Source organism: Aotus nancymaae, unplaced genomic scaffold, assembly GCF_030222135.1.
Source record: "Aotus nancymaae isolate 86718 unplaced genomic scaffold, 86718_ANA_hifiasm-v0.15.2.pri h1tg000029l, whole genome shotgun sequence".
In the NCBI taxonomy this organism is placed as follows: domain Eukaryota; kingdom Metazoa; phylum Chordata; class Mammalia; order Primates; family Aotidae; genus Aotus; species Aotus nancymaae.
Genome location: NW_026988442.1, coordinates 14,970,188 through 14,988,877, shown reverse-complemented (window position 1 = coordinate 14,988,877; position 18,690 = coordinate 14,970,188). Strand labels below are relative to the sequence as shown.

The window sequence follows — 18,690 nt, the reverse complement described above, 5'->3', positions numbered from 1 at the left end:
TGCTGAGAGATTTCTATCATGAATTGGTGTTAAATTTTGTTAATGCATTTTCTTCGATTAGGATTATCATGTGTTTCTTCTTCCTTAGTCTGCCAGTATGGTGAATTATGCTCATTTATTATTATTTTGAGATGAAGTCTTGCTCTGTACCCCAAACTGGAGTGCAGTGGCGTGATCTCGGCTCACTGCAGCCTCCACCTCCTGGGTTTAAGCAATTCTCCTGCCTCAGCCTCCCAAGTAGCTGGGGCTACCAGCGCATACCACCATGCCTGGTTAATTTTTGTATGTTTAGTAGAGACGGGGTTTCACCATGTTGGCCAGGCTGGTCTCAAACTCCTGACCTCAGGTGATCCACCCGCCTCAGCCTCCCAAAGTGCTGGGATTACAGGCATGAGCCACCATGCCTGGCTATTTTTGAATGTTACCCCAGCATTAAATTATCTGGGATAAACTCCACTTAATAGTGAATTATTATTTTAAGAAACAATATATTTCTGGATTCCATTTGCTAATAGTTTATAGTTTGTTGAAGTTTTGGGGCATATGTTCATGTGAAGTATTGTTGTTGCTTTTTTTTTCCTAGTCTAAGGTATTTTGTTATGTTGCTTTTTTTAATGGCTCAGGGTTGTATTAAAAAAAAATTCAAGTTTGCGCAGTTGGTCTATTTACATCTGGGAGCAGAACTGTCCCCACATCAGACACAGCAGCTACACTTCTCCGATGCCCCTGTGCAGGCGCAGCCCTGGGCACACTTGGCACAGCCCACAGGGCAGCAGGAGCAGCAGCTCTTCTTGCAGGAGGTGCATTTGCACTCTTTGCAGTTGCAGAAGATGCAGAAGCTGGTGAGCCTGCAAGAGTCACCAGCGACATAGGAGCAGTTAGGGTTCATTTTGGGCCGCGATGAGGCTGGAGATCCCAAGCGAGAAGTTGAGACTGTGAGGCACGTGGAAGGCGTGGTCAAGTATTGTTACAGTTTTCTTGTTATCTTTTTCAAATTTTGGCATCAGGACCAGGCTGGCCTCATAAAATGAGTTAAGTTTTTTTGATTTTCTGGAAGAGTTTATGTGGAATTGGTACTATTTCTTTCTTTAATGTTTGGTAGAATTTTCCAGTGAAACCATCTGGGGGCCAGGCCAGGTGGCTCACGCCTGTAATCCCAGAGGGAAGCTAAGGCAGGTGGATTGCTTGAGCCAGGAGTTTGAGACCAGCCTGAGCAACATGGTGAAACCCCAACTCTACTAAAAATACAAAAAATTAGCTGGGTGTGGAAGTCTTGGCTGCAGTGAGCCGTGATTGCACCACTATCCTCCAGCCTGAATAACAGGAGCGAGTCCCTGCCAGAAAGAAAAGAAAAAAGAAAGAGATAGAGGAAGGAAGGGAGGGAGGGAAGAAGGAAGGAAAGGAGGGAGGGAAGAAGGAAGGAAGGAAGGAAGGGAGGAAAAGAAAAGAAACCACCTGGGCCTGGAGTTTTCTTCTCTACATTGGAAGGTTTTAAACTATGGATTCAATTTTCTTTAGTACATCTGGGACTATTTCTCTTCTCTTTCTTATTGACTGAATTTTGGTAATTTGTGTCTTTCAAGAAAATGGTCCATTTTCATCTAAGTTGTCAAATTTATGAGCATAGAGTTGTTTGTAATATTCTCCTATTATCCTTTTAATATCTGGAGGGTCTGAAGTGACATCCCCTCTTTCATTCCTTATGTAATTTATATCTTTTCTCTTTTTTTCCCCTTGATAAGTCTGTCAAAAAGTTTATCAATTCTATACACCTTTTCAAAGATTTTGGTTTTATTGATTTTTCTCTATTTTTTTCTGTTTTCAATTTCATTGAATTCTGTTTTTCTATATTTTTTTCTTTGGCTTGATTTAGGTTTAATTTGTTCTTTTTCTAGTTTCTTAAGGTAGTAGCTTTGAGTATGATTTGAGGTCTTTCTTTTTTCTATTACAGGATGTAAAACTATACAGTTTCCTGTACACACTGCTTTAGCTGCAGCCCATAGGTTTTGATATGTTTTGTTTTCTTTCTTTCTTTCTTTTTTTTTTTTTTAGAGACGGGGTTTCACCATAGTGGTCAGGCTGGTCTCGAACTCCTGACCTCAGGTGATCCACCCGCCTCGGCCTCCCAAAGTGCTGGGATTACAGGTGTGAGCCACCGCGCCCAGCCTGATATGTTTTGTTTTCATTTTCTGTCAGTTCAAATATTTTCTGATTTCCTTTAAGATTTTCTCTCTGACCCATGGTTTATTTAGAAGTATATTAACAATTTCCAAACTGGAGGGTTTTTTTTTTCTTTTTCTTTTTGAGACAGTCTTGTTCTGTCACCCAGACTGTAGTTCAGTGGTACGATCTCAGCTCACTGCGACCTCTGCCTCCTGGGTTCAAGCGATTCTCCTGCCTCAGCCTCCTGAGTAGCTGGAATTACAGGCATGCACCACCATGCCTGACTAATTTTTGTATTTTTTTTTTTCTTTTTCCTTTTCTTTTAGAAAGAAAGAAAGAGAAAGAGAAAGGGGGAGAGAGAACAGGAGTCTTGCTCTATTGCCCAGGCTGGAATGCAATCTAAAAATAGGTATCAAAAACCTCTTTTATGCCGATAATTGTGCTTAACATCAGAGACAGGAGGGAATAAGGGAAGAAAATAACAAATAAACAGCCAACCAATATCTCATTTAAGTCTGTGAAATACTATGCAAATGCTGAAGAGTGATTTGCTTCCAATTATGTGGTCACTTTCAAAATAGGTGTAATGTGATACTGAGAAAATGTATGTTCTGTGGACCTGGGGTGAAGAATTCTATAAATATTCACTGAGTTTACTTGTTCCAGGTCTGAGTTCAAATCATAGATATCCCTGTTAATTTTCTATCTCGTTGATCTATCGAATATTAACAATATGGTGTCAGAGTCTCCTGCTATTATTGTGCGGGAGTCCAAGTCTCTTTGTAAGTCATTAAGAACTTGTCTTATGTATCTGGGTGTTCCTGTGTTGGGTGCATATATATCTATGATCATTGACTCCTGTTGTTGCATTGATCCTTTTACCATTATGTAATGTCCTTCTTTGTTTCTTTTCGTCTTTGTTACTATTAAAGTCTATTTTGTCAGAGACGAAAGTTACAACTCCTGTTTTTGTTTTTGTTTTGTTTTGTTTTTGCTCTCCATTTGATTGGTAAGTCTTCCACCAACCCTTTGTTTTGGGTCTTCGTGTATCCTTGCTTATGAGATGAATCTGGATACAGTGTACCGATGGGTTTTGACTTTTTATTCAATTTGCCTGTCTGTGTCTTTGATTGGGGCATTTAATCCATTTAAATTTATGATTAATATTGATATTTGTGAGTTTAATATTGTCATTTAATGCTAGCTGACTATTTTGCCCATTAGTTGATATAGATTCTTCATTATGGAGATACTCTTTACCTTTTGGTAAGTTTTTGGGATGACTGATACTGGTTGTTCCTTTCTGTGTGTAGTGCTTCTTTCAGAAGCTCTTGTAAAGCAGGCCTGGTGGTGATGAAATCTCTGAGTGCTTGCTTGTTCGCGAAAAATTTTATTTTTCCTTCATTTATGAAGCTTAGTTTGGCTGGATATAAGATTCTGGGTTGAAAATTCTTTTCTTTGAGGATATTGAATATTGACCCCATTCTCTTCTAGTTTGTAGGGTTTCTGCTGAGAGATCTGCTGTGAGTCTGATAGACTTCCCTTTATGGGTAACCTGACCTTTCTCTCTAGCTGCCCTTAGAATTTTCTCCTTTATTTCAACCCTGGTGAATCTAACGATTATGCATCTTGGGGTTGCTCTACTTGAAGAATATCTTTGTGGTGGTCTCTGTATTACCTGGAGTTGAGTATTGTCCTGCCTTACTAGGTTAGGAAAGTTTTCCTGAATAATATCCTGAATAATATTTTCCAGCTTGCATTCATTCTCTTCATGACATTCAGGTACACCTATCAAATGTAAATTAGGTCTTTTCACATAGTCCCATATTTCTTGGAGACTTTGCTCATTCCTTTTTACTCTTTCTTCTCTAATCTTGTCTTCTCGTTTCATTTCATTAAGTTGGCCTTCGACCTCTGATATCCTTTCGTCTGCTCGATCAATTCGGCTGTTAAAACCTGTGCATACTTCGTGGAGTTCTCGTATTGTGTTCTTCAGTTCCATTAATTCACTTATATTCCTCTCTAAGTTGTCTATTCTTGTTAGGATTTCGTCAAACCTTTTTTCTAGGTTTTTAGTTTCTTTACATTGGGCTAGAACATGTTCTTTTAACTCACAGAAGTTTCTTATTATCCACTTTCTGAAGCCTAATTCTGTTAATGGAACACATTCATTCTCCATCAGGCCTTGTTCCCTTGTTGATGAGGAACTGCGATCCCCTGTAGAAGGAGAGGCATTCTGATCCTGGGTATTCTCAGCCCTCCTACCCTGATTTCTTCCCATCATTGTAAATCCATCCACCTGTCGTCTTCGTAATTACCTACCTTCAAATTAGGTCTCTGAGTGGACGTCCAACTTGTTGATTCCCAGTGCTGGAATCTGCACAACCCACTGCGCAGGCTAAAACAGCGGCATTAAGATTGATGGTGCTTTTCTGCCCGGGAATCTCCGGTCTGGCTTCCTTCTTGAGTCTCTTTTTCACTAAGCTGAACAGGCGACTCTGCCTTCCTGGAGCTCCAAACGTCGACCAAAAGGGGACCCAGTCCCTTTTACTCTGCACCAAGAACCGCCACGCTGGCCACAAGAATCGCTCTGGCGACCCGTGGGGCTCCTCCGCTGGGAATCTCCTGGTCCATGAGCAACAAAAATTCGTCTGAAAGTGTGGCATCCTCTCGTTCTTTGCGCTTTCACTGGCAGCTACAATCCTGAGCTGCTAGTAATCAGCCATCTTGGATCTCTCTCCTAATTTTTGTATTTTTAATAGAGATTGGGTTTCACCATGTTGGTCAGGTGGGGGTAGTTTTCTATTATTGATTTCTTGTTTAATTTTGGTATAGCCAGAGAACATGCTTCGCGTGATTTTAATTTATTAAAAATTGTTAAAGTTTATTTTATGATTCAGAATATGATCTATCTGTGGGCACTTGAAAATAATATGTATTTTGTTGCTCTTGGGTAGAGTGTTTTATAGATGTCATTAGATTAAATCAGTTGATAATGTTATTCAGGTTCTATACATCCTTGCTGATTTTCCATCTATTTGTTTATCAGTTATTGAGAAAGGAGTTATTGAAGTTTCCCAGTTTTGACTGTAGATTTTCCCATATCTCCTTTTAGTTCTATCAATTTTTGCTTCATTTATTTTGGATCTTTGTTAGTTGCATACTATATTTCGATGTTTATTTTCTTGGCGAATTGACCTTTTTAATTGTTAGGTAATTTCTCTACATTTATATCTTTATATTCAAAATAGGTTTTCTTAAATTATAGGACATTTGAGAATTAAAAATAAAATAAAATAACTTTCTTGCAGGTAGCATATAGTTGGGTCTTTTTTTTTTTTTTTGAGAAGGAATCTTGCTCTGCTGCCCAGGCTGGAGTGCAGTGGCGTGATCTCGGTGCACTGCAACCTCTGCCTCCTGGGTTCAAGTGATTCTCCTGCCTCAGCCTCCCGAGTAGCTGGAATTACAGGCAGGTGCCACCTAGCCCAGCTAATTTTTGTATTTTTAGTAGAGATGGGGTTTCACCATGTTGGCCAGGCTGGTCTTGAACTGTTGACCTCTGGTGATCCACCCACCTCAGCTTCTCAAAGTGTTGGGATTACAGGCGTGAGCCCACTTGACCAGCCATCTTTGTCTTTTAATTGGTGTGTTTAAACCATTTACATTTTTAAAGACCATTTACATTTAATGTAATTATTGATAAGAGTGGATTTTGGTCTATAGTTTATTATCTTTCTGCTTGTCTCCTCCATTTCTTTGCCTCTCAATTTCCCCTTTCCTGTTATATTTTGGATTATGTGAATACTTTTATATTCCAATTTAATATATTGGTAGTTTATATCTTTTGTGGGTTTTTTTTTTTTAGTTGTTGATCTAGGGATAATAATACACATACCTAATTATCACAGTCAACTTAAAATCAATTTTTTTTTTTGAGATGGTTTCACTTTTGTCGCCCAGGCTGGAGTGCAGTGGTGTAATCTCCACTGACTGCAACCTCTGCCTCCTGGGTTCAAGCGATTCTTCTGCTTCAGCCTCTGGAGTAGCTGGGACTACAGGAGTGCACCACCACACCTGGCTAATTTTTGTATTTTTACTAGAAATGGAGTTTCACTATGTTGGCCAAGATGTTCTCCATCTTCTGACCTTGTGATCCACCTGCCTTAGCCTCCCAAAGTGCTGGGATCACAGGTGTGAGCCACCACGCCTGCCCTAAAATCATTATTTTAACACTTCAAGTAAAACACCTCACAACTACAGGCATACCTTGGAGATGCTGCAGGTTCAGTTCTAGACCACTGCAGTAAAGTGAATATTGCAATAAAGTGGATCATACAAGGTTTTTTGTTTCCCAGTGCATATAAAAGTTATGTTTAAGGCCAGGCGTGGTGGCTCACACCTGTATTCATAGCACTTTGGGAGGCCAAGGCAGGCAGATCACCTGAGGTCAGGAGTTCGAGACCAGCTTGGCCAACGTGGTGAAACACCGTCTCTACTGAAAATACAAAAATGGGCCAGGCATGGTGGCATGTACCTGTAATCCCAGCTACTGGGCATCTGAGGCAGGAGAATCGCTGGAACTTAGGAGGCGGATGTTGCAGTGGGCCGAGATTGCCACTGCACTTCAACTTGGGCAACAGAGTGAGGCTCCATCTCACAATAAATAAATTAATAAATAAAAGTTATGTTCATACTATATTGTGGTCTAATAAATGTGCAATAACATTATGTCTAATAACATTAGACATTGCATGACAATGTTATGCAATGACATTATGACTAAAATGTAAATATCTTAGTTAAAAAGTACTTTGTTGCTTAAAAATGCTAACAATCATCTGAGCCTTCAGTGAGTCATAATCTTTTTCCTGGTGTAGGGTCTTGCTTCAAGGTTGATGATTACTGACTGATAACGGTGGTAGTTGCTGAAGATTGGAGTGGCTGTGGCAATTTCTTAAAATAAAACAACAATAAAGTTTGCATATCAATTGACTCTTCCTTCCACAAAATATTTCTCTGTAGCATGTGACGCTGTTCGATAGCATTTTACCTACAGTAGAACTTCTTTCAAAATTGGAGTCAGTCCTCTCAACTCTGGCTGCTTCTTTATCAACTGAGTTTACGTAATATTCTAAATCCTTTGTTGTCATTTCAGCAATGTTTATAGCATCTTCACCAGGAGTAGATTCTATCTTGAGAAATCACTTTCTTTGCTTATCCATAAGAAGCAACTCCTCATTAATTAAAATCTTATCATGGGATTGCAGAATTCCGTCACATCTGTAGGCTTCACTTTTAATTCTAGTTATCTTGTTATTTCCACTACATCAGCAATTCCTTCCTCCACTGAAGACTTGAACCTCTCAAATGAGGGTTGGAATCAACTTCTTCCAAATTTCTGTTAATGTTGACATTTTTAACCTCCTCCTACGAATCACAAATGTTCTTAATGACATTTAAAATGGTGAATTGTTTCCAGAAGTTTTTTTATTTACTTTGCCCAGATTGACCAGAGAAATCACTATCTGTAGGGTTATTAATTGGCCTAATTTCAATGTATTGTGCCTCACAGAATAGGGAGGGCCAAGAAGAGGGAGAAAGGTGAGGGAATAGCTGATTAGGAGCGTCAGACACATACTTCATTTATCAACTAGGTTTGCCATCTTATATAGGTGTGATTTGTGATACCCCAAAACAATTAATTACAATAGTAGCATCGAAGATCACTAATCACAGATCACCACAACAGATATTATAATAATGAAAAAGTTTGAGTCAGGTTCAGTGGCTCACACCTGTAATCCTAGCACTTTGGGAGGCCAAGGTAGGAGGATCGCTTGAGGCCAGGAGTTAAAGACCAGCCTGGTCAACACAATGAGACCTTGTCTCTACAAAAGAAAAAAAAAAGTTTGAAATATTTTTATTTTTTTGAAATTTTTATATTTTGAAAAAGAATTACCAAAATGTGACACAGGAGACAGGAAGTGAACATATGCTATTGGAAAAATGGCACTGATAGACTTGCCCCACGAACCTTCAATTTGTAAAATCATAATATCTACAAAGCACAGTAAAATGAATAAAATGAGGTATGTTCTTTCAATGATCATAAATAACTTTATGTAGGAGAGAAAAATAGCCTATCTTTATTCAGCTACATACCAATTCTGTTGCTCTTCCTTCATTTCTGTGGTTCCAGGTTTCTTTTTGGTATCATTTCACTTGGGCTTCTCTTAGCATTTCTTTCAGAGCAGGTCTCCTGGAGACAATTAATTTTAGGCTTTCTTGATCTGAGAATTTTTTTATTTCACTTTTATTCTCAAAAGGAATATTCACTGGATAGAAAATTTAAAGTTGACAGTTCTTTTCTTTCAGCACTTTAAAGGTGTTATTCCATTGTCTTCTGGCTTCCATGGTCTCTGATAAGAAACCTGCAGTCATGAGAATTATTGTTCCCCCATATGTAACATGTCATTTTTTGCTGGCTACTCTTAACATTATTTTTTCTAATCTTTGGTTTTCGGAAGGAAAACCCACACATCCACCCACCCAAACCCATTAGGATGGGTGGGGTTTTCATTGCTTTTACCCTTTTGGGGTTCACTGAGCTTTTCAACTCTGTAAATTTATGTCTTTAACCAAATTCTTGAAGTTTTCAGCCATCATTTCTTCAAATACTTCTCCACACCGGTCTCTTTCTCCTCTGTTTCAGAAGTATTAATGACACAAATATTAGACCTTTTGATATTTTTCCACATGTTTCTGAGGCTCTATTAATTTTTCTTTTTTCTTTTTCTTTTTTGAGGCAGTCTTGCTCTGTTTCCCAGGCTGGAGTGCAGTGGCCCGATCCTGGCTCATTGCAACCTTTGCCTCCTGGGTTCAAGTGATTCTCCTGCCTTAGCCTCCTGAGTAGCTGGGACTACAGGTGCATGCTATCATACCCTGCTAATATTTTGTATTTTTAGTAGAGACGGGGTCTCACCATGTTGTCCAGGCTGGTCTTGACCTCCTAAACTCAGAACTCAGGCAATCTGCTCACCTCTGCCTCTCAGAGTTCTGGGCTTACAGGCATGAGTCACTGCACCTGGACTACTTCTAATATATATATATATATATATAGTCATGTTCTTTCTTTCTTATATATATGTGTGTGTATATATATGCACACATACATATATAAGAAAATACACACACACACACACACACACACACACACACACAGAGTCATGTTTCTTTTTTTTTTTTTTTTTGAGGCAGAGTCTTACTCTGTTACCCTAGCTAGAGTGCAGTGGCAGTCTCAGCTCACTGCAACCTCTGCCTCCTGGGTTCAAGCGATTCTCCTGCCTTAGCCTTCCAGGTAGCTGGGATTATAGGCAAGTGCCACCACATCCAGCTAATTCTGTGTTTTTAGTAGAGATGGGCTTTCATCATGTTGGTCAGTCTGGTCTCAAACTCATGACTTCAGGTGATCTGCCACCTTGGCCTCCCAAAGTACTGGGATTACAAGTGTGAGCCACCACTCCTGGCCAACATCATGTTCTTTATTCTTATTTGTTCTCTTGTTTACTTTTTAATTTTTTTTATTAAAAAATTTTATCAGTACATAGTAGATGTCTGATCATCTAAAAAAAATTGACAGCCTACAGTACCCAGTATTCCCAGGTGGTCTCCCATCCAAATCCTAAACAGGCTTGACCCTGCCTAGCTTCAAAAATCAGCCAAGATTAGGTGCATTCAGGATGGTATGTCTGTGGACTGTTCATTTTTTTTTTTGTACTGTTCATTTTTAAAATCTTTTTTTCCTCCGTGATCTTCATATTGAATAATTTCTATTGATCTATCTTTGGATTCACTCATTCATCCATCTGTTATCTCCATCCTACTACTGAGCCCCTGCAGCAAATATTTTTACTTCATAGAATTTCTCTTTGGTTCTTTTTCAAAATTTCTATTTCTCTGCTAAGAACTTCTACCTTTCTATTTATTTCAAGGATATTTAACTTTTACCTCATGGAGGATGGTTATGATAGTTCCTTTAAAGTTTTTGTCAGATAATTCTAACATCTAAGTAATTTGGGGATTAACAGCTATATGTTTTCTTTGCCCTTAAACATTGATCAGTTTCTTGGTTCTTGGTATGTTAAGTATTTTTGGATTGTATCTTGGCCATCTTGACTGTTGCATTGTGGGACTCTGAGTCCTGTTTAAATTATCTGGATGGTGATTATTTTATTTTAGCAGGCAATTAACTGAATTAGGTTCAGACTACAAGTTCTGTCTCACCTGCTACGGGTGGTCGTTGCGGTATCAGTTTATTTTCAGAGTCTTTGCTACACTATTTGAATCCACCCCATGCCACTCTGGGGTTAGTCTGACAGTCAGATGGTGATTTTTATTACAGTTGAGTTACCAAAGTAATTACAAAGCTTTCTTTTTACCAAGCATATGTGCAACTTGGTAGTGAGCCTGGGATTTCTCTTGGCTCATGCACAGATTTAAGGGATCCCTTTCTCCAGCTTTTTCCTTTCTAGAGGAACTGTCCATGCTCCTAGCTAAGTCAGTCTCTCCATTTGTGCCTTGGAGTCTATCCTCTTTTATGTCCTGCTCCAGGACATCAGCCACTGCCCTCTCTTTCTCCTGAGTCATCAAATTTTCCCTCCCTATTGATTATCCCTATGAGTGTACAGACATGCTCTATTATCTACCTTATTAAGAGAAAAAACTTTTCTTGGTCCCATAATCCTCCTTAGCTACTTAACCCAACATTTCTTAATATCCTTACTTAATATGCTTTTTAATATCTTATTTCCCTGCTATTCTATAAAACAAACCGAACTCCTCAAAAGACTTATTTATAGTCACTGTTTCAAATTAGTGTCTTTATTTCTTGAGCTCATTCTGATTAGGCTTTTGTCCCTATCACAGCACCAAAACTGCTATTATCAAGGTCACTAAGGATCTCCATCGATAACCAGTTCTCAGCCCTTACCTTATGCCACCTATCCGCAGTATCTATTATTGTGGTTACTTCCTCCTTAGAACACTTTTTTCACCTGGCTTCTGAGATTCCACTCTCTCTGGCTCTCATCATATCTCACTGGTTACTCAGTTTTCTTTACTGGCTTCTCTTCAATTTCCAGCCTTTAAATGTTGGGGCATCCTCAGGGTTTAGCACTTGAATGCTTTCTCCGTCCACACTATTCCTTAGGTGACCCCATCCAGCTTTACGAGTTTACATATTATCTATATAGTGAGTTCTCAGATTTAGGTCTTTAGCCTAGACTTTTCCCTCAACTGCAGACTTGTATAACAACTGCATTCTATCAGCATTTCGACTTGGATGTCTAATAAATATCAAACGTAATACGTACATAATGAATGCATTTCCCATCAAAACGTGCTTCTTCTATAGCTTCCCCATTTCCATAAATGGCAGATATAGCCTCCAGTTGCACAGATCAAAAGCTCTGAGTCGTTCCTTTGTAATGTAAACTTTACTGAGGCATAACACTGATACAGGAAAGTGCTCAGATTATAAATGTGCAACTCAATGAATGTTCACCAAGTGAGCATATTTATATAGTCAGCATCCAGATTAAGAAACAGGGCAGGCCGGGCAGGCGATCCCAGGACTTTGGGAGGCCAAGGTGGGAGGATCACGAAGTCAAGAGATCGAGACCATCCTGGCCAACATGGTGAAACCCATCTCTACTAAAAATACAAAAATTAGCTGGATGTGGTGGCGGGCACCTGAAGTCCCAGCTACTCAGGAGGCTGAGGTAAGAGAATCACTTGAACCCAGGAGGCGGAGGTTGCAGTGAGCCAAGATTGCACCACTGCACTCCAGCCTGGCAACAGAGCGAGACTCCATCTCAAGCAAAAAAACGAACTAACAAAAACTCTCAGTCTGTAAGAGAGTGGCTCTAACCTAACTCAGCCAGCTGCCCCTCTCAGGTTTACTCAAAATAAACCTGTCCCTGTTGACTGTCAAGCTGCCCTTCGTTGTTTCTCTCCTCTTTCTTAATTCTTATAGCGATGACTAATCTTGTATATGTCTTTCAGTGAATATAGGTAAACATTTCTGTTAGGCATATACCTAGGAGGCAGATGTTCAGCTTTAGTAAATACTGCAGTTTTCCAAACAGTGGTTGTTTCAATTTACCTTACTAACAGCAATGTGGGAAAGTTCTAATTGGCCGATATCCTTGCCAATACTATCTTTTCTTTCCTTCCTTGTTTGTCTTTTTCTTTTTAGCTATTCTGATGGGTAAATAGTGGTATCACATTGTGTCTTTAATTTGAATTTCTTTATTTTTTTTCTTTTTGAGATGGAGTTTTGCTTTTGTTGCCCAAGCTGGAGTGCAATGGTGCAATCTTGGCTCACTGCAACCTCCACCTCCCAGCTTCAAGCAATTCTCCAGCCTCAGCCCCACAAGTAGCTGGGGTTACAGGTGCACACCACCGCATCCAGCTAGCTTTTTGTATTTTTAGTAGAAACAGGGTTTCACCATGTTGGGCAGACTGGTCTCAATCTCCTGACCTCAGGTGATCCGCCTGCCTCAGCCTCCCAAAGTGGTGGGATTACAGGCGTGAGCCATCACTTCTAGCTAAATTTCTTAGAGTCATTTTAAAATTCATCTTTCTCTTATATCCACATCCAGTCTGTCAACAAATGCTTTCAGCTCTATTTTCACAATGTGTCCAACATCTGATTACTTTCACCGTCTCTACTGCTAACACTCTGGTCCACGCCACCATAATTTTTCACCCATATTATTAGAATAGCCCCTAACAGGAATGTACGTGTATCCTCAGAGCCCCCTGATTATTGCTTTGTCCTTTAAGCTTTGTTTCCCCCAAGGTAGCCGTAGTGATGCTCTTTAAATGCAGGTCAAATCATGTCAGTCCTCTTCTCGAAAGCCTCCAATGGCTTTCCATCTCACTCAGAACAAATAGCAAAGTACATAGAATCGGCTTCTTAGGCCCCCCATTATTTGCCTCCTGCTCTTTCTCTCCGCTTTGCCTGTACCTCTTCAGAGAAACCAGCCTCCTTGTTCATCAAATCAACCAAGCTTACTCCTCAGGGCTTTTGCACTTGTTCTATCTAAATTTGATTGTTCTTCCCACGGCCACTCTTGCACTTCCTTCAGCTCTCTGTTCAACTGTCATCTTATTACAGAGGCCTGCCCTGATGACACTGTCTAAAGCAGCAACTCACCAACTCCTGGCACTTTTTCTCCCTTTGACCTCCCTTATTTTTCTACCTATTTTCTTTTTTAATTATACTTTAAGTTCTGGGATACATGTGCAGAACATGCAGGTTTGTTACATAGGTATACACGTGCCATGGTGGTTTGCTGCACCCATCAACCTGTAATCTACATTAGGTATTTCTCCTAATCCTGTCCCTCCCCTAGCCCCCCATCCCCCGACAGGCCCCAGTGTGTGATGTTACCCTCCCTGTGTCCATGTGTTCTCATTGTTCAGCTCCCACTTATGAGTGAGAACATGTGGTGTTTGGTTTTCTGTTCTTGTGTTAGTTTGCTGAGAATTAATGGTTTCTAGCTTCCTCCATGTACCTGCTAAGGACATGAACTCATCCTTTTTTATGGCTGCACAGTATTCCATGGTGTATATGTGCCACATTTTTTTCTACCTATTTTCTACGTATTATCTCTGACATTAAAAAAAAAAATTACTTGTTTTGGGTCTGTCCCTCCCAGTAAACTGTAGGTTCTAAGAGAGACTCTATTCCCACATCCTAAAACAGTGTCTGAACCATAGAAGTCACTCAATAATTTTCTTTTTCTTATTTAGTAATCCTAGTGACCCGACTCAGTACATTTTTTAAATAAATGCATGAGAAATCGACAAATTGTGGAAAGCCCAGAAGAACAATAGCACTGAATAGTTACTGAAATGCCACATCAAGTAAGGAACGCTTGAAGAAGGTAGGATGTTTAACCTAGAGAAAAAAAGATTTGGGAGAACAGGACCACTATCTTTGAACACATGTAGAACTGTCACATGTGGTTTTAGAGGTCAGAACTTGGACGTGACAGGCTGAATACTTCCAGTAAGGAGGAGTTCACTACTTTGTGAAACAGCCAGTTCCAATATTGAATTGCTGGGTCAAAAAGTTACATTAAACTAACGTTTATTTCTTTTTTACTTCCTCTCATTCATTAATCTGTTCTCTGGAGTTCCACAAACCAAATCTAATCCCCTCTTCACTTGCAATTGGAGGAAATAAGACACCATGTTTAAGGAAATAAGAAAAACTACAGGACTTTTGTTTTGCTGAGAAAAATATACAAACTGAAAAAGGAGAAGCTTAATAAAATAATGGGTTTTGTTGTTTGTTTGTTTTGGTGGAAGAGGAGGGCAAGTTTGTGAGAGGAAAGAGAAGGAAGAGAGATAAGTTCATTGATGGTTAGGGAGATCAGGCTTGGGGAAAAGAACAGAAATGTCTAAGAATTGATTAAGTTTCTACTGTGTGGGGTATGGTAGAGCCCGGATCCCCAAGAAGTAATCAGTACAATATCCCTGCATTGTGAGTTGGATCTATTTTTTGGGATATGTAGAAATCCTGATTATAGTGAATGTGATGCAAGATTAAGGGTACCCACGAGAACCCTGTCACATGCAGGTCCACATTACAACAGACCTCCAGATATACCAAGAGATGTTAGAGGAAATAGAGTTTTGGTTTCTTTACATTGGGTATAAGAATAATAACGTTGGCTGGGCGCGGTGGCTCACGCCTATAATCCCAGCACTTTGGGAGGCCGAGACAGGTGGATCATGAGGTCAAGAGATTGAGACCATCCTGGTCAACATGGTGAAACCCCGTCTCTACTAAAAATACAAAAATTAGCTGGGCGTGGTGGCGCACGCCTGTAGTCCCAGCTACTTGGGAGGCTGAGGCAGGAGAATTGCTTGAACCCAGGAGACAGATGTTGCGTTGAGCTGAGATTGTGCCATTGCACTCCAGCCTGGGTAACAAGAGCGAAACTCCGTCTCAAAAAAAAAAAAAAAAAAAAAAAGAATAATAACGTTGCCAGGAAATGAGAATAATAATGTCTACAGAAAATGATTATAATATCTGCCTTTCTTTCCTAATAAGCTTTTTAAGCATATCAATAAAATTTTTCACAGCGTAGTAGAATAAAATGTTTCTGTGACTACAAAATGGTACCTAAAAGTGAGTTGCTTATTAAAGTAAGGTGCAGATTGGATGAAGTAATTTCCTTCCTCAAAACTCTTCAACTCATTCATTCATCCAGCTATTAATTGACTAACTTCTAAATTCCTGGCACTGTTGTAGATACTAAGGATACAAAGATGAATAAGGTAATATTGCCTTAGAGAAGTCAATCGTTAACTATTGCCTATAGATGAAGTATAACTTCTTAGCATGGCATTCTTAATCTGGTACTAAAATTTGATTTCCCGTACATTTTCTTATGTAACCAATATTCAGAGCAACCACAGCAGACCATTAGCATTCCCCAAACATAAGGTGCACGTTTATTCACTTTGCCTTTGTGCTGTTACATCAGTCAAGAATCCACTCATTATTCGTTGATTCAAAACACAGGTATTAGACTCTTTCCTTGTGCCAGTCACTATATTAGGTATCAGGAACCCAGAGATAAGTAAGATATAATCTCTGCCCTCAAAGACCTTTGCCTAGAAAAGGAGAAACATCTTTCCCCTTTTCACCTACTGTAATTCTCTTCTTCAAGGTCCAGATGAAATCTATGGCCTCTGTGTAGCCTTCCCAGATCTCTTTCTTTCAGTACATAGCTTATAATTACTTTGAATCTTTTTCATTCCTTCTGTGTTAAAAAACTGCGTTGTATGCTTCTCCTTCTACACTATCAGTTCCTGGACAGAGATCATGTTTTACCCATTTTTGCATCCCTGCTAGCAGTTAGCACAATTCTTTGCATAAAACAGTCCTCAGCAACAGTTGGCAGAATTGGAAAAAGAATGGGGTCCAAAACCTGAACCTCAGGCCATCTGGCAGAGACGTAAAATCCAGGCACACATGTTGAACTGAATTAAAAGATGGGGAATCCAGTAAGCCAAGCCACCCAGAAGGATGCTGTTAGAATATGCCATTTGTTTACCTTTATTTCAGATTTGTTTATTTCTCATGTAAATTCCAACTGGAACTCGAATAGTCTGGTTGCCACAGAAAAGACCCAAGCCAAACATTCGAAGGTCAAAGAGGAATGGAACTTCTAGGACCCTTAAAGTTGTGCTAATGTCAGCCATCTGGACTTAGGAATGTAGAATCCTAGTCATCAGAGCCAGGAGATATCTTAGTAGAGATTACAAACTTCCTCTCAGAGAGGAGCACTGACTTATCCAAGGTCCTGTAGCTGTGACCACATATTCACATGTGTAAGCATAAGCAGATGAACATACCATTCACTCTTCACCCTGTGTAGAAACTCCTAGAAATGAAGATCCTACCTTCTCCCTAAAAGGTCAGAGTTATTCATCCCACTGTTTCCCTGATTATTTACCTCTCTTGCTTTTGGACAAGGACATACATTTTCAGAGAATCCCACCAAGTAATACCTTACCTCTTTAACCTATGATTGCCAACGCCTCTCATGGAATGAGGTAGCAGCAATAGCTCACAATCAAAAGTCAGAAGTCCCAAGTTCTGGTGCCAGTTCCTGTACCACCTCACTGTGGAACTTTGGGCAAGCCACTTATAGCTACCCAGCTTTAGTTTCACCATTAGTATGAGTGTTCAGGCCGGGCGCAGTGGCTCATGCCTATAATCCCAGCACTTTGGCAGGCCTAGGCAGGTGTACCACTTGAGCTCAGGAATTCGAGACAAGGCTGTCTCTACCAAAAAAAAAAATCCCCAAATTTAGGTGGTCTTGGTGATGCATGCCTGTAGTCCCAGCTACTCAGGAGGCTGAGGTGGGAGGATCATTTGAGCCCGAGAGGCGGAGGCTGCAGTGAATGAGCTGTGATCACACCACTGTTCTCCAGCCTGGGTGATAGAGCAAGACCCTGTCTCAAAAAAAACAAAAACAACAACAACAAAATGGGGTGGAGGGGGCCAGGTGCATGGCTCCAGCCTGTAATCCCAGCACTTTGGGAGGCTGAGGCAGGCAGATCACGAGGTCAAGAGATCGAGACCATTCTGGCCAACATTGTGAAACCCCGTCTCTACTAAAAATACAAAAATTAGCTGGGCATGGTGGTGTGTGCCTGTAGTCCCAGCTACTTGGGAGGCTGAGGCAGCAGAATCACTTGAACCCAGGAGGCGGAAGTTGCAGTGAGCTGAGATCCCGCCACTATACTCCAGCCTGGGTGACAGAGTGAGACTCTGTCTCAAAAAAAAAAAAAAAAGAATAAAGAAAAATTAAGAGTGTTTAGTTCTAACATTTCACCATTCTTCTTCACTTTCTATGCGGACTCGGAGGAAGATAGACCAAACTATGGATTGAAGAAGCCCAAAGAAGGAATTGACCTAATTGTTAACATGTTTTGCGGGCCACTGATTTAAACAGCTATTGCTTTTTTTGTCCAGATTTAAACTTATTTTATTATTACCATTTTGTAACATCTGTATTGAGATGTAATTCATATATCATACACTCCAACGATTTAAGGTATACAGATCAGTGGTTTTTAAGCTATTTTCAAATTTGTGCATCCATCACTACAATTATGTTTAGAACATTTTCATCACCACACACAAAAAACTCTGTATCTTTTATAGTCACTCTCTGTCACCACCCCACCCCCCAGCAGTAGACATCACTTACCTACTTTCTACCTCTATCTATAGATTGCCTATTCTGGGTGTTTCACGTAAATTGAATTGTACAATATGCAGTTCTTTGTGACTGGCTTCTTTCACTTACCATGTTTTTAAGGCTCATCCATGTTGTAACATGTATCAGTACCTCATTTTTATAGCTAGACAATATTCCATTGTATTAATATACTATACTTTAGTACATATATATATATACCATCAATTAGTAAACATTTGGATTATTACCATTTTTGGCTATTATGAATAATGCTGCTGTGAACATTCATGTACAAGTATTTGCACAAATGTATGTTTTCAATTTTCTTGGGTATATATTAGGAGTGGACTTGCTGGGTCACATAATAACTCAATGTTTAATTTTTGAAGAACTGTCAAATTATTTTCCAAAGAGCTATACTCTTGCCACAAGCAATGTTATGAGGCTTCTAATTTCTTCACATTCTCGCTAACACTTGTTATTGTCTGTCTTTTTTCCTGTAGCCATTCTTTTTTTTTTTTAATTTTATTTTTCCGTAAGTTCAATAATTTATAGGTGGTATTTGGTTACATGAGTAAGTTCTTTAGTGGAGATTTGTGGCACCCATCACCTGAGCAGTATACACTGCACCATATTTGTGCCTTTTATCCCTCACCCCCTCCCACTCTTCCCTCCAAATCCCCAAAGTCCACTGTATCATTCTTATGCTTTTGCATCCTCATAGCTTAGCTCCCAC

General features: G+C 39.7%; 2 protein-coding genes across 2 annotated transcripts in view; one reads left to right on the top strand and one right to left on the bottom strand.

The window, feature by feature from the left end:
* Positions 1–694: 694 nt before the first annotated feature.
* LOC105719038 (metallothionein-I, hippocampal-like) lies at positions 695–889 on the bottom strand. The gene has a single exon (XM_012454934.2). The coding sequence runs from the start codon at positions 887–889 to the stop codon at positions 695–697; it is 195 nt and encodes a 64-aa protein (XP_012310357.2).
* Positions 890–2,495: 1,606 nt separating this feature from the next.
* EDEM2 (ER degradation enhancing alpha-mannosidase like protein 2) overlaps positions 2,496–18,690 on the top strand; it is an 84,552-nt gene continuing 68,357 nt past the window's right edge. The window contains exon 1 of the mRNA XM_064382341.1: positions 2,496–2,572. The gene's annotated coding sequence lies outside the window, so the exon portion shown is untranslated. The remainder of the gene's footprint in view (positions 2,573–18,690) is intronic.